Genomic DNA, 13,778 nt, shown 5'->3' on the forward strand with positions numbered 1-13,778 from the left:
GTTAAATTGTCTTGGTGATCATTAAAGTATCTACCTATCTATCTACCACTTTAAAGTTTAACCATCCCAAACTTGTAAGTTATAAGAGTAACTACAAGCAGCTGACAGTAATTGTACTTGCTGACCTCGGACACAGGAATGTGCAAGGTGCTGAAACAACGAGACAGTGTGGCTGGCTTCTTGTCCATGGGAATAGTGTGTCATTGTCTCATTGTCTCATTGTCTCATTGACAGTGATTAATGAAAGGCTGTATGAAATCCAGGACAAGGATGAAAACTTTACACTTAGCCATTGCAGTCAGATATTTATATATGAATAGAAGAACAGGTTCACACCTGTTAGATCACCATCATCAAAATGTTCTTATTTTTCAGGCATATTCAAATCGAAGCGAACAGAGTAACATAAAACGTAAAACCAGTTTTTTTTATCACCATTTGTAGTAAAATGTTGCCACCTGCTGGCTGCTGAGAACACTACAGTTATCGTATTTGTGAATGCATTTTACAATAGTAAAGAACTTCACTTTGATTTGAGCCCACTTTCAGCTTTTTAAAATGTAAATCATATACACTGAACATCACCACCTGACCATGAGTTCACCTGAATTAATCTGCCTTTGTTTTCAAACTAAATCCCGCCTTTATCATGATCTGCAGATACTATATACACACTGTATACATGTTTTCATTGGATACATGTATAAATACTACAAAGTCATTCAAAACAAAACAAAGCAAACAAATGAATGAAAGAAACCTCATCAAAACAACAGGCACATTGGGTTCCTATACCCAACCATGTATGAAGTTTCTGAAACCAAGTTAAAGCTTGTTTGAATTATTGATTTGCAAGATTAAATGTCACATTTTGCTGTATTCTATTCTATTATCTCTTCTATTGTACTGGCCTGATTCACGTGTTTTTCAAACATGTCATCTCTTGTACTTAAAATATCTTGTTTCCTATTTAGCACAGGTGTGAGCGTCATGCCTCAGTAGCAGCTCAGTAGCAGCCCTCTGGTTGCTGACATCCGGATATGATTGGTCTCTAATCCGCCCATCGTCGGGGTTGAGATACCTAAAGAGAGCAAATATTTACTGAGTTTAATTCAAATATAGTTTAATCAAGTTATTATAAATAGGAGCAGATTTTAATAAATTAAAGAATTAGGTTGTTCTGACCTTTCCTCTCAACTGAGCACAATAAAGGGCATGCGACATGGTCCTGGTGGCATATTGTGCCTTTTCTGGGGTATCAGCCCAACTGCAGTGACAGAGTCCAGACAAATAATGACACCGCACGGCCAAACAAGTGGTTACGATAATACTGCTTCCCAGAAGTGGCTCTAAAAAAATGTCTGCATTGATGTTGTTAAGCACAGCAGTCAGTGCTATTCATATACCATACAGTTACATTCACTAACGCTGGAAAATGTATTACTGTTTGCTTCTTGCACAGCTGCAAGCTCACATCCTGGCCACAAGCGGAATAAAGGAAGTCATTACAGGCATCAATAAAGAAAAGACATGATTTGATTTGGACTGTTTAAAACTAAAGCAGATGTGTGTAACTATTGTGCAATGGAGACAATTTCTTAAAAAATTAAGATTTTACTCACCTCGAGATGCACACAGCTGAGGTGATACCACATAGGAGTAATCCAGTTACAACTGGGAGTATGTACACAAAATACCAAACTTTGCTGTTTATTTCTGCAAAAGATATCAGATGGGAATGAATTCAGGTAGCAGTTGGAGCTCTGAAATGCATTATGGTTGGTGTCAAAATGATTAGTACTCTTATGTTCTCTACTTACCTTCAGACTTTTCAGATTTCTCAGACACAGTTAAATTCCATACAACAGTCGATGGTGTGTTTTTCCTAGTTAGATGACATGTAAAGAGTCCAGCATCATGATACTGAGCACTAAAAATAATCAGATTAAAAGGAAAGCGAGTGTCTATTTTCACTTTGTCAGATATGAAATTTGAAAAAGTCTGATTGTTCACAATATCCTGCGAAAAAAGAAATGTGTCTTTTGTCCATTTGATATGTGTTACATCTTTCGCTGCCATTTCTGTTATATTTGTGTTGCAAGTGAACTTAATGGAGTCTCCGCTGGACACCACTTTATTTCTGTGCTGAACTGCTGGAGGTTCTAGGAAAGAAAACAATCAGTTATTCTAAACCGAAAGCTGCAGTTACATCCACAGAAGCACGAGACCAAAACACAAAATCTCCACATACCTGCAAAGACGCGGCACATAAACATCAGCTGAACGGAGAGAAGAGCTGCTTGGTCTCGGCTGAACATCATGACCATCTGACAGAAAAATAGAATGATCACAGCCTTTATGTGTATTTGTGTGGGAGGCGCAGAGAAAAAGGAAGTGGTTAGTTGCTAAGTGAAAAATGAAGATGACTTTCATGGAAAACAATGCTATGAAAGAGTCAAATGAAATGTTTTACCATGAAAGGGTAAAACATGTGACCACTGTTAAATTAAATTCATATTGATAATTTGCTCTTAGTTAGTATTTAAAAAAAAAAGCAAAGAAAAAGTAATATAATAAACTGAAATCTAAAATTCTCAGCTACAGAAAGGTCACCTCTGCCTAACACTTTAACCACAGCTGTATATATGATTGTTCAAAAGAAATCTTTCTTTTATCCAGTTTACTTGTGTTACATCTGTCATGGGTGTGTTGGTGAACATGACAGCGTCTCCCCTGGACAGCAGTATGTCTCTGTGCTCAGCCAGAAGATTGTCAAGGATGGAAAGAGACACTCAGTCAATATAAAATGAAAATGAAAATTGCAGCTGCAGAAAAAAGGCACTAAATATGCTAATATCCACTGAACCAACCTGGATGTAACACAATAATAACAGCGGTATAAAGAACATAGAGAGGACTTAACAACAAGCTTCTAAGCGTATTTTAGAGAAAAGGAAGTGGTTGATTCAAGTTCATTTTGGGAGCATGTAGGTCAGTCACAGAGGATCACACATGCAACAAGTATGTTGAAAATAATATGAACTTCTCTTTGCTTATATGATGGGAAAAAAAATCAGGTTTGTGTTATTCAATCACGTCCTTTTGTTGTATAAAATGCACATGTGAAATGTGTGATGTTAAAATGCAGGAAAAAAGAGCATAAAGCTCATCACACTTTACCCACACAGTGTGAAACCCACTTTCTTGCTGTTGACTAACATTATAACTTTTCTCACTGCCTTTCATCGCACTTGTGAACTACCATGAGGTGATGACAATTATTCTCTTCTGCATTTGAACGCTAAAAATGCGTTTGTTGAAACGGCATACGCAAACATTCATATGTAAGCTTTCCACAAAACCTTTAAAAAAAACAAAAAATGTTAAAAAGTGTTAATAACCAGCCCGGATTAAAAATATATCAAACATACAAATCACCTTTGTATGTGCAAAGTAATGACACGTGATAACTGAGCAATGAAAAGAGCTGCTTGTTTTAGAAAAAACAAAGTGACTGTCACACAGAATGAAACTTATATGTATTTGTGGGGGAGATGCAGACAAAAGGAAGTGGTGTGTTATTTTTTGGTTAGGCCTCAAAACGGTCACACTTTTCATGGAGCACAACATTATGTAAGAGGCATGAATGCATCGGTTTAAGTGACATTTTAAAAGTTCAAGCACAGCCCACCTTGATAATAAACTAGTGTCATAAGCATCTATATGATCAATTAAAAAAGAAAATGAACACGAGAGACATGATCCAAAGCTGTATCCGAATGATGCTGAGAGAATTTGATGCACTTGTCCACTGCTCAGAGCGGTTTCAAAACATGTTTGCAATAACTGTGTTTTGATATGAGAAACTCATTACAATTCATTCACAGACATCTAGGAGGAGCAAACTTCCACTTCATGCCTGATGAGTTCAGTTAACTTTAATGACATTTCATAAACTATACTTATTTTAAAACTGCTATACAAAAACATGTTAAAATACATACAGTTTAGAGATATAAAAGATATGATATAAACAATAGTCCTTATCGTGGAGGTGTTGGAAAGATTGTGGTATCTGTGGATTTGTGTCATTTTTAAGTTATATTTCAATGTTTTCTCAGCTCAAGAGAGGCCATAAATTGAATTGAGCCTCTCCACGTAGCAAGTCCTCCTCGTGTTACTTCTCATGCTTTCTGCATCAGCCTGCAGTTGATGTTGAACAACCTACAGAGAGAAGAAAGGAAAGTAAAGCTCTGTGATTTCTCAGAGACAGAAAAGAAAATGAGAAATAGCCAGTGTGAGCGTGACAAGGTTCCTCTTACGTCTAGTCCAGACTGGGTTTGAATCTGGTCTGGGTCTGGGTCCTGATTCAGGGCTGAGCTTTTACGTTTTCTTCTAAAATCAAAAAGAAACATGTGAAGAAATCCGACCTATTTCAGGAGTCATTTCATAACACTTTATATATGGGACAGAATTCCTCTGCAACTGTTTTGATAAATTATCAATAATTTTGATAATTTTTTAAAATCTTAAACACCAAATGTGCAGTAGTTCAAACCTTTCAAATCATAATCTGCTGCTTTCCTCAGACCCACTGAACAAGAATGAACTTAAACGGTCATTAGAAGGCCAGTTAGAGATGAGAGTAATATTTTCCAATGTTTATTAAAAAGACGTGAACATAGTATAACAAGAGATCCATTCAAAACCCCATACACACAAATCAAAACTATACATTTCTGGAAAATTTTAATCAATCAATCTAATAGTATATGTATACCTAAGTTTTAGAAATACACTCTGGAAAGATTTATTATATATATATATATATATATATATATATATATATATATATATTATTATTATTATTATTATTATTATTATTATTATTATTATTTTGTAACAAAAGATTCAATTTGAATTGTGTTAATTCTGTAATGATGTTACAGAAGTTTGTAAACATTTTAAAGAAGGTTAGTGTTAGGACTAGTTATTTAAATATGGTGATTATCATGAAAGAGTTACCTTTTGCATTGTTAGATTAAGTTCACTCATGACAGAAAAGAATTTGTCTGCAAAACTTAAATTTAATGGCTTAAGGATCAACTGCCAGCATCAAAGTAAATCGTTTGCAGTTCCATCCTAGCAGCCATTCATTTGTGCATAACGCTGGGTGCAGAAGTCTCAACCTCATGTATGAAACCACGTTCTTGGTAGGTGCACTAGCTCTTCAAAATTATGCCTGGGGGCCATAGTTATTTAGGTCAACAGGGCCCTGTGGTCAAAAAGCCAAAAAGAATTCACACGCGTTTGCAGCATGAAAGCTTTTCTATGTTGCATTAGTATTTAATTTATAATTACTTGGTATCAAAAGTTGACATCAAAGGCCTTATAAGACTTTGAGTACAGGTTTCCTGATTGTTTTCTGGAGTGTGATTACATTTTGATTTGATACTATTTAAAAAAAAAAAAAAATACACACAATGCACAGAGCTAGTTGATAAATAATTGCGTTTAATTTAAAGCAGAAAGTATTAGTTTACAAAGGGAAAAAGTAAAATATCAAACCCTTTTTGCTGAAAAGTCTTTGCTGTTGACTTTCAGCAGTGTTAACAGTGGATTGTCTCATCATTGTAACTTCTGACAATACTTGCTGCTGTACATTTTATCAAGGGTATGTCTTCTTTTCCAGGACACTTTAGTTCAGTCCACAGCTACAACACATATGAGTTGTCCTTTTTTCTAGATGTTTGCAAAGTAAATTAATTGTCTTCAACTCTAATTAAAACTTACATTGCATGACATCCATCAGCTGTATCTTTTTTACTAATAGAGCCAATCTAAGATGGCATTTGGTGATAACAGGGTACCTCTCTGGACAGTCGGGATAAAACATTTTGAGCAAACTGATCTATTAAATGTGGTTGGAAGTTCATAGTCAAAAAGATTTAGTTCCCACTCTGTTTTATTATTTTTTTTTTAAAGAAAGAAGAACTATATGAATCCCAAAGTGTTACTCACCTCGAGATGCACACAGCTGAGGTGATACCACATAGGAGTAATCCAGATACAACTGGGAGTATGTACACAAAATACCAAACTTTGCTGTTTATTTCTGCAAAATATATCAGATGGGAATGAATTCAGGTAGCAGTTGGAGCTCTGAAATGCATTATGGTTGGTGTCAAAATGATTAGTACTCTTATGTTCTCTACTTACCTTCAGACTTTTCAGATTTCTCAGACACAGTTAAATTCCATACAGCAGTCGATGGGCCGTTTGTCCTAGTTAGACGACATGTAAAGAGTCCAGCATGATAATACTGAGCATTAAAAATAATCAGATTAAAAGGAAAGCGAGTGTCTATTTTCACTTTGTCATATGTGAAATTTGAAAAAGTCTGATTGTTCAAAATATCCTGCGAAAAAAGAAATGTGTCTTTTGTCCATTTGATATGTGTCACATCTTTCTCTGCCATTTCTGTTATATTTGTGTTGCAAGTGAACTTAATGGAGTCTCCGCTGGACACCACTTTATTCCTGTGCTGAACTGCTGGAGGTTCTAGGAAAGAAAACAATCAGTTATTCTAAACCGAAAGCTGCAGTTACATCCACAGAAGCACGAGACCAAAACACAAAATCTCCACATACCTGCAAAGACGCGACACATAAACATCAGCTGAACGGAGAGAAGAGCTGCTTGGTCTCGGCTGAACATCATGACCATCTGACAGAAAAATAGAACGATCACAGCCTTTATGTGTATTTGTGTGGGAGGCGCAGAGAAAAAGGAAGTGGTTAGTTGCTCTTAACCTAAGTGAAAAATGAAGATACGTCTTGCACCTTTCATGGAATAAACATTATGAAACAGTCATAAACATAATCACTATATCACCATAATGTAGAACATAATATTGAGAATTCATGCTCAGCTACAGAAAGGCCACATTTGCAACACTATATACACTTATATACTTTACTTTATATACTTATACACTTCAACCCCTTGTGGTTTCAGAGGGGTTTGGAAACATTCAGACGAAAGTACAAAAAAATGACGGGCTCTCAAAAAATACTTGTGGATTTCATATGTACTTTCTATCAGCAAGTCAGCTGCTTCTACTTTGGAATAGTTCAGTTTATTTATCACAAGACATGTCAACTCTGTGTCATGCACTCCTGTCCGGACTGATCTCCTGGCATTGACTCTGCCTGTCCCTGACCACGTCTCCTCGTCTCCATCCTGTTAACCTAATGAACATGTTGTTGTCAGTAAATATTGAAACCGAAACTCGATTTGGCTTCAAACTACTTTGACGTTAGAGACCAGATGAATCCATTGCAGAACCCCAGAGCGCTGAGAACTCCAAAACTTCCTCTGAGTGAACGTGAAGCATGTCCTGGACTCGGCCCCTGTTTGGTGTCCTGGTCCGCCACATTCTGTAGAGACCAAGTGATGCATAAAGACACTGATGCCATTCTAAGTGTTGCAGAGAATGCATCTAATTTAGATGTAATTTTCATGGTCAACTGAGCAATTCGATTTCGCTTGTTAAATAAAAATAGTCACAATGCGTACACTTCTAAAAGGAAGGTACTGAATTTACAAACGTGTATTTCTTTCAATCATTTCTTGGCCTAAAGTTGCGCTGTATGTATGCATCCATCATATAACCAGCTGCTGGTTATTTCAGTTGTATAATCTAGCATGCCACAAACACCAAACCAAAAATACAATCAACATTAGTTCTTGTTGAAAGTTCTGTTTCCTGGTTTCCCTTGCCCTGAAAAAGTGTTAACCCCTAACCCCTAACCCTAACCCTGAATTTTCTTTTGATGCATGATCTTATAAAATAACGACGAGCAGCACTGGCTGATATTCAGCTAAATTTAAATAGGCTAAACTTAAGCCGTCTAAAGACATTAGAAGAAATAGGTCACTGTTGTGATAAGACTCTATGATAATGCCTAAATTAAAACCAATATCTCAAAACAACTTTGGAAATACCTTCAGAACCTTCATGAATCCTCGCTTCCAGTTCTGACGACTGTCGTACATCAAAAGACAAGAGGAAAATTCATTTGTTCATCCTTACAAATCTGAAAGCTAATAACCGTCCCTCACCTCCAGATGCACGCAGCTCAGCTGACACCACATGGCCGTAATCCAGTCACAATTGCGAATATGTACCTAAAATATTGAGCATAGGAATTCACAGTTTCTGCAAACATTGAGATGTGAGTGAATTCTGGTAGCAGTTCCAACTCTAAAATGCATTAAGGCTGGTGTTGGAATGATTGCTCTTTGGCTAACCTTCAGATTTCTCTTCAGACGCAGCTAAATTCCACGTAACAGTTGCCAGGCCTCTTCTATTTTAAGGAAAGCCAGGGTCTATTTTCAGTCTCTCAGATGTGAAATTGGTCAAAATTTGATTTTGCAATCAACAGATGCAAAGTCCAAACATGGGAATAAGCCAAAACTAGAGGTTGTGAGATCGCTCAGCAGGCGAGGCCCAGGTAAGCTGAGCTGCTACAGAGAGCACGTTACTATGAGGGCCTGACATGGAATGGTCAGCAGAGCGGAGCATATTTGGGTATATGAGGGTCAAATCAGACTGGTCTTCACACAGCAGTCTCTAGTCAGTCAGTTACTGGGTCATCAGGAAGAAACAGAAGGAATGGGCGCAGATGTAACACATGGAGAGGGCTTGAGAGGGGAGAGAAGGGGAAGTGGTTAGTTGCAGTTCAAATGTGTTAAAAAAATATTTGCACATGTCACTGCATTTGGGGAACATGTGGCTCAGTCTCGTATTATTACATATGCAAAAGGTTTGGTCTCAAAAAAACATATAACTCATAATCTATCCATCCATCTTCTACCGCTTTTCCGTTTCCTGGATCGCAGGGCTGCTGGAGCCCATCCCAGCCAACGTTCCTGGCGAGAGGTGGGGTACACCCTGGACAGGTCACCAGTCCATCACAGGGCCAACACACAAAGAGAAACAGAGATTAACACTCACTCACACTCACATTCACACCTACGGTCAGTTTCCAGTTAACCTAGATATGCATGTCTTTTGACGGTGGGAGGATGGCCATGTTCAACCAACATTGAGCCATTTCTCTTTGTTGCTTGCAGTATCTCTTTAATCGTAACTGCAAGCAACCACAATGGCGAAACAATGAGAAGAACTCTCCTCTGTTTCTCGGTTCGCACAAAATTCTCCTCCTTCTTCGTTTATGCTTTTCCTTAACAAAACCTTTATGGCAGATGAGTATAATATTAGAAACAACACCCTTACCCTAACCCTAACCCTTTAACCTGAATCTGAATCTTAATTTGTGGGTAGCCTAATGTAACCACCTTTAGGGATTAGGGTCTTCTACTTCTTCTACTACTACTGTTGAATAGTTCACTAATTAAATAACAACATACAAGTATGAAATCTGATATCTTAAATTTAAAGAAGATGTGCAAAGTTACAAATAGTGCAAATAATGTCTGTCTAATTCTCATTTCAGTCCTAGATTTTGGCACAGCTGTGGTATCATTAGAAACACACTGATGATATGATATTCAGCACACAGAATTAGTTGAGTATGAATCAATTCGACTGAAGTGACCTCCTGAAATGACGTAGTAAGGGTTGCACTGATATTTGGTTGAAGCCTGTTGAAGCTTTTTTGTGTATTAGTGTTAGATTTTTTCCCCTTCCTGGCCCCAGTATACCACCTTCTAGTTGCTGCATCTAACATAATGATGCACCACATTACAAACCAAAGGTTGCATAGGTGTGATAGTGGGTTTAATGAAGTTCAGTGGCTTTCCCGGGTCATCAGATTGGAAGTAAGTCATCTTTGGAATCTTACAATGACTTATCTCTTCAACAAGGACTGTGCACTTTGAATTTCAGCTTCTTCTTCTTTTCTTCATCTGCCTGCAAACACACAAAGAGACACACAGTCTCAGTTGGGGTAAGAGGAAGAGGAAATTCACACTTGCAAAGGTGTCAAAGACAAAACACCATGAACCTACCTGAAACATCAACATGACCGCCCGGACAACAGCTTTGGTCTCTCTTTTTAAAAAATGACAGCATGCTGGCAGATATAGCTTTGTGTATCTGTATGAATGTGGAACATAATGAAAGACATGTTGTACACTTTACAGCCCATTCACCACAGATTCTGTACCAGGCGGTGGGGAACAGGAATGGAGGCCCCTTCAAGGGTTAAGGCTGGTGAGTCTTTGTGGCGAACGGAAAGATCCGACCGCTGCCCGGAAAAAAACGAATCGTTATTGCTAACTCGTTTGATGGGCACATCAGGCGGCCAATCACATGCAAGGATAGACTAGGATCATACCATTAGGTAATAAAAGGAGGGGGAGGGTGGCGGGGCAAACGCTCGTAGGCAGTGAGTGCAGTGGTACAGGCCAGGTAGAGAAGCAGTGTCTGTATCATAATGTTCAGACTTTATCCTTTTTTCATTTGATTTTGTCGCTGTGGTTCCGAAGGCAGTAAATGTAATGTGATTATATTGTTCAACATTAGCAACTGCATTTTCTTTACGTATATATATATATATATATTATAACTATAAAAAAAACTATAAAAATAAAAAACATTACTTAGCAACACACCCATGAAAAAAAAAATAAATAGGAAAACTAAATGAAGAGCTAGAGCTGGTTCTTCTCAGGGAGCCAAAGGAACCGGACCTCCATCTCTACTCCAAACTGTGAGGAATGAGAGTGAGGAAGAGCTGTAATTGTGTCAGACACCAGCCGACTTTTACAATCTTCTAACTGCTGGTCTTATGTACAGATAGAAAAGCTGGACAGGTTTCAACTCTAAAATACAAAACTGATTTCTTCTCTCCCATAAACTGCCCCTTTGTTAATTCATTGCTGACCCCGACGTTTTGTTTTCATCCGTTGTTTCACTCTCTCTTCCTTAATGCTGGGCTTATGGAGCATCCATTTAAAGAGTAAATGGCTAAAAGTCTGCAGCAGTCTCTGCCAGAAGGGAAAGAAACTAACTTCATTAAATTATTTATACACATGCTTGTTTGGACACACACTCTTTAACTGTCTATATAACCTCTTGAGCCTATTTCCTTGTTTGTATGCACGAATTTGTGTGTGTGCGTATGTGCAGTTCTGAAGGTTTTTATTTTTTGCCAAGTTAATGAATGAGGTCTTGGTTAATGGCAGTTGGCAGGTTCTCTCAGCTACATTCACCAGAGAATGGGTGAGAAGAGGTTGGACTAACAAGCAAGAAAAAACAACATTGCTTTTCACCAACAACATGTGAATCCATGTGAAGTCATTTGTCTCTGTGAAGGACAGAAAAATAAACCATCTGTCTTCACGCAGCCATGATGACAGCAGACTAGCTGTTTTGAGAGCATTCATTATCCCTCCTTTCTAAACATAAATAAATGTGACTGGAAAATGATGAGGGCAGGGTGATGCTGTGAACAACATGGTGAAAAAGGTGTCCTGATAATAATCTCAGATACCACCAGGTCCTCCCACGCACATATATATTATAACGGAAGTCCTAAACCTCAGCCAATGGCAACAATTAGCCACAAACTGTTTCACATACATGCTTGACAGTCAGTGTGTCACAGAACTGGAGAATGGAGAGAACATTTTGAATGACTTACCCTCAGCCTAGTCCTGATCTTGATTCTTAACCTAACCGAAGCATAATTCTGAAACATTTAAAACATCTTTCTTTTAAAATGATGAGGACTTTTTACAGAAACACAGCAAGGGGACTTTGGTGCTCATAAGAAATCCAGCGGGGACCTGTGTTTTTAGGACATAAGGAACACACACACACACACACACAGGAAGATACAAAGGCTGTATCCATATCATACTTCAGACCTCAGAGAAATAAATGGCAGAAGCAGCAATTAATGAAAGCTCAGAGAACAAAAAAGCTAATTTAGTCTGCATATAACATTTCAGTGTATGAGTGCATTTATTGATTTCTATAATAGTGAGTGTTTGTGCACAGTCGTGGCTATCATTCTAGATGGATGTTTGTGAATATTTGCAATGCCTCTCAGAAAGCCCCTGGCAGAATATAGTTAGACATTAGAGGAGCTAATACCTCTGTCCTCCATCCTGAATACTGCATGGTTCATTGGTATATATGCACACAGTGCATGAATTTAAATCAGTAGTTGCAGAACACACTTTTTTTTTACACTAATGGCCTGGGGAAGGAGTACGAATTGTTTGTTGGCTATAGCTGCAAGAATGGACATTGAACAGTTTGTCTGAAGAAGTATTCATCTTCTCCTAGCTGCCAGCAAAACGTGGTGAAAACAGGTCAACTGTAAACATGCGGTCTCGTCAGAATTTAATATCAAAGGGGTGGAAGGAGTTACTGATCCTATTGTTAGTATATTGATATCATCTTAGTGGGTTAGTAACAAAGATAAGGTGTCAACTGTTCTTTTAAACTATTCTATATATGCAACAGTTTGAAATATTATTCATTTCTGCTGATAATATGTTGCTAACATTGCTATGTGCTGAAAACATGTGACTTAAACCATAACAAATATGTATTACTGAATGCTTCATTTGCTGGAAGGGGATCCTACACAAGAGAGGAAATTGCAGGGAATTCAAATCTAGCATTACATCATCCGATGTGATCAAAACAGATGTCGCAAAAATAGAAATATAGCAATTTTGTATTTCACTTATCTTCTTTCTTTCTTTGGTACTTGCATTACTGACAACCTGTCAGGTTTCTTGTAGCTCCACTCCATAACAGCAAAAGAATTACTAGATATACAGTGTTGCGTGCCCAAATCTGTACGCAGACTTTAATAAAATCAGAACAGTTTTTCTTTAGGTAGTAACAGTTTGACACATCTTTGCTTTGAAAATCTGTCTAAATCTAATTTGTGAAAATCCAAATATTATATGCCAACATTTCACCTCAAAAGTTTAGCAGTGGCAGTTTACCTCATTGTTCTCACCAATGCGCTAAATTAAGTTTGTCTCTTTTGTGCTGTTGCCTCAATTGACAGATGAAGATTTGTTTTGTAACTCCTGAAGGGAAGCATGAAAAGAAACAAAGAAAAAAACTCACTTTGTAACTCTCCTTTCATACAGCTTTCTTTAAGCCAGTTAAGTGAGGCAAACAAAGGTTTAGCGAGACAATATGGAAAAATATCTATCAGGAGTGAAATGCACAAGAGCATTTAAGAGCCTAACATGAACTTTTTCAAAGAAGAGCTGCAATATCTTCACGTTTTACTGCTTATTATTAAACATCAGTGTGGGAAGAACAAGAAACACTAGAAGATACACTCTCAAATAACACACAAGCTCAACAAAGAGACAATCGAGTAATCATTGCATCTATTTAAACAGGTAGGAGATGAAGTTATATATGATTGATGGCTTGCAGTGGGAAAAAAATACTTCTATTCAAAATTCACTTGCTGTCATGTTCAATGCCTCGGACGGTTTTAAAATCCTAAAATACTGAAATCATAATGAGCATTGAACATTAATCCTTTGTGGGAAAAAGTCTTTGTGCACAAAACGTCTGTCCAGTGCAGGTTTTATTGGACAAAGAAAGAGAGGCACATTGGATAGTTTATCTTGAACTGCCTAGGGGATGAATGAGGCGGCACATGATATCATAGTGAATATTACAGGAGTGAGAAGTATGAAATTTTAAATACCACAAATCAAGTCCTTCAGGTGATCACATGTCACTTGACTCAAAAAGCTATGTT

General features: G+C 37.5%; 1 protein-coding gene and 1 long non-coding RNA gene across 2 annotated transcripts; both read right to left on the bottom strand.

The window, feature by feature from the left end:
* Positions 1–275: 275 nt before the first annotated feature.
* On the bottom strand, positions 276–2,351 carry LOC115061900 (uncharacterized). The gene is made up of 5 exons (XR_003842362.1): positions 2,252–2,351; positions 1,821–2,162; positions 1,623–1,716; positions 1,186–1,267; positions 276–1,081 (listed from the first exon to the last, which is right to left on the bottom strand). It is a non-coding gene; the product is annotated as an uncharacterized LOC115061900 (long non-coding RNA).
* A 1,300-nt stretch (positions 2,352–3,651) lies between these two features.
* On the bottom strand, positions 3,652–8,157 carry LOC115062173 (uncharacterized). The gene is made up of 6 exons (XM_029530796.1): positions 8,125–8,157; positions 6,651–6,726; positions 6,220–6,561; positions 6,022–6,115; positions 4,323–4,395; positions 3,652–4,224 (listed from the first exon to the last, which is right to left on the bottom strand). The coding sequence occupies exons 1-6, from the start codon at positions 8,155–8,157 to the stop codon at positions 4,123–4,125; spliced, it is 720 nt and encodes a 239-aa protein (XP_029386656.1). The 3' UTR covers positions 3,652–4,122.
* Positions 8,158–13,778: the final 5,621 nt, after the last annotated feature.

Source organism: Echeneis naucrates, chromosome 21, assembly GCF_900963305.1.
Source record: "Echeneis naucrates chromosome 21, fEcheNa1.1, whole genome shotgun sequence".
NCBI classification, from domain to species: Eukaryota; Metazoa; Chordata; class Actinopteri; order Carangiformes; family Echeneidae; genus Echeneis; species Echeneis naucrates.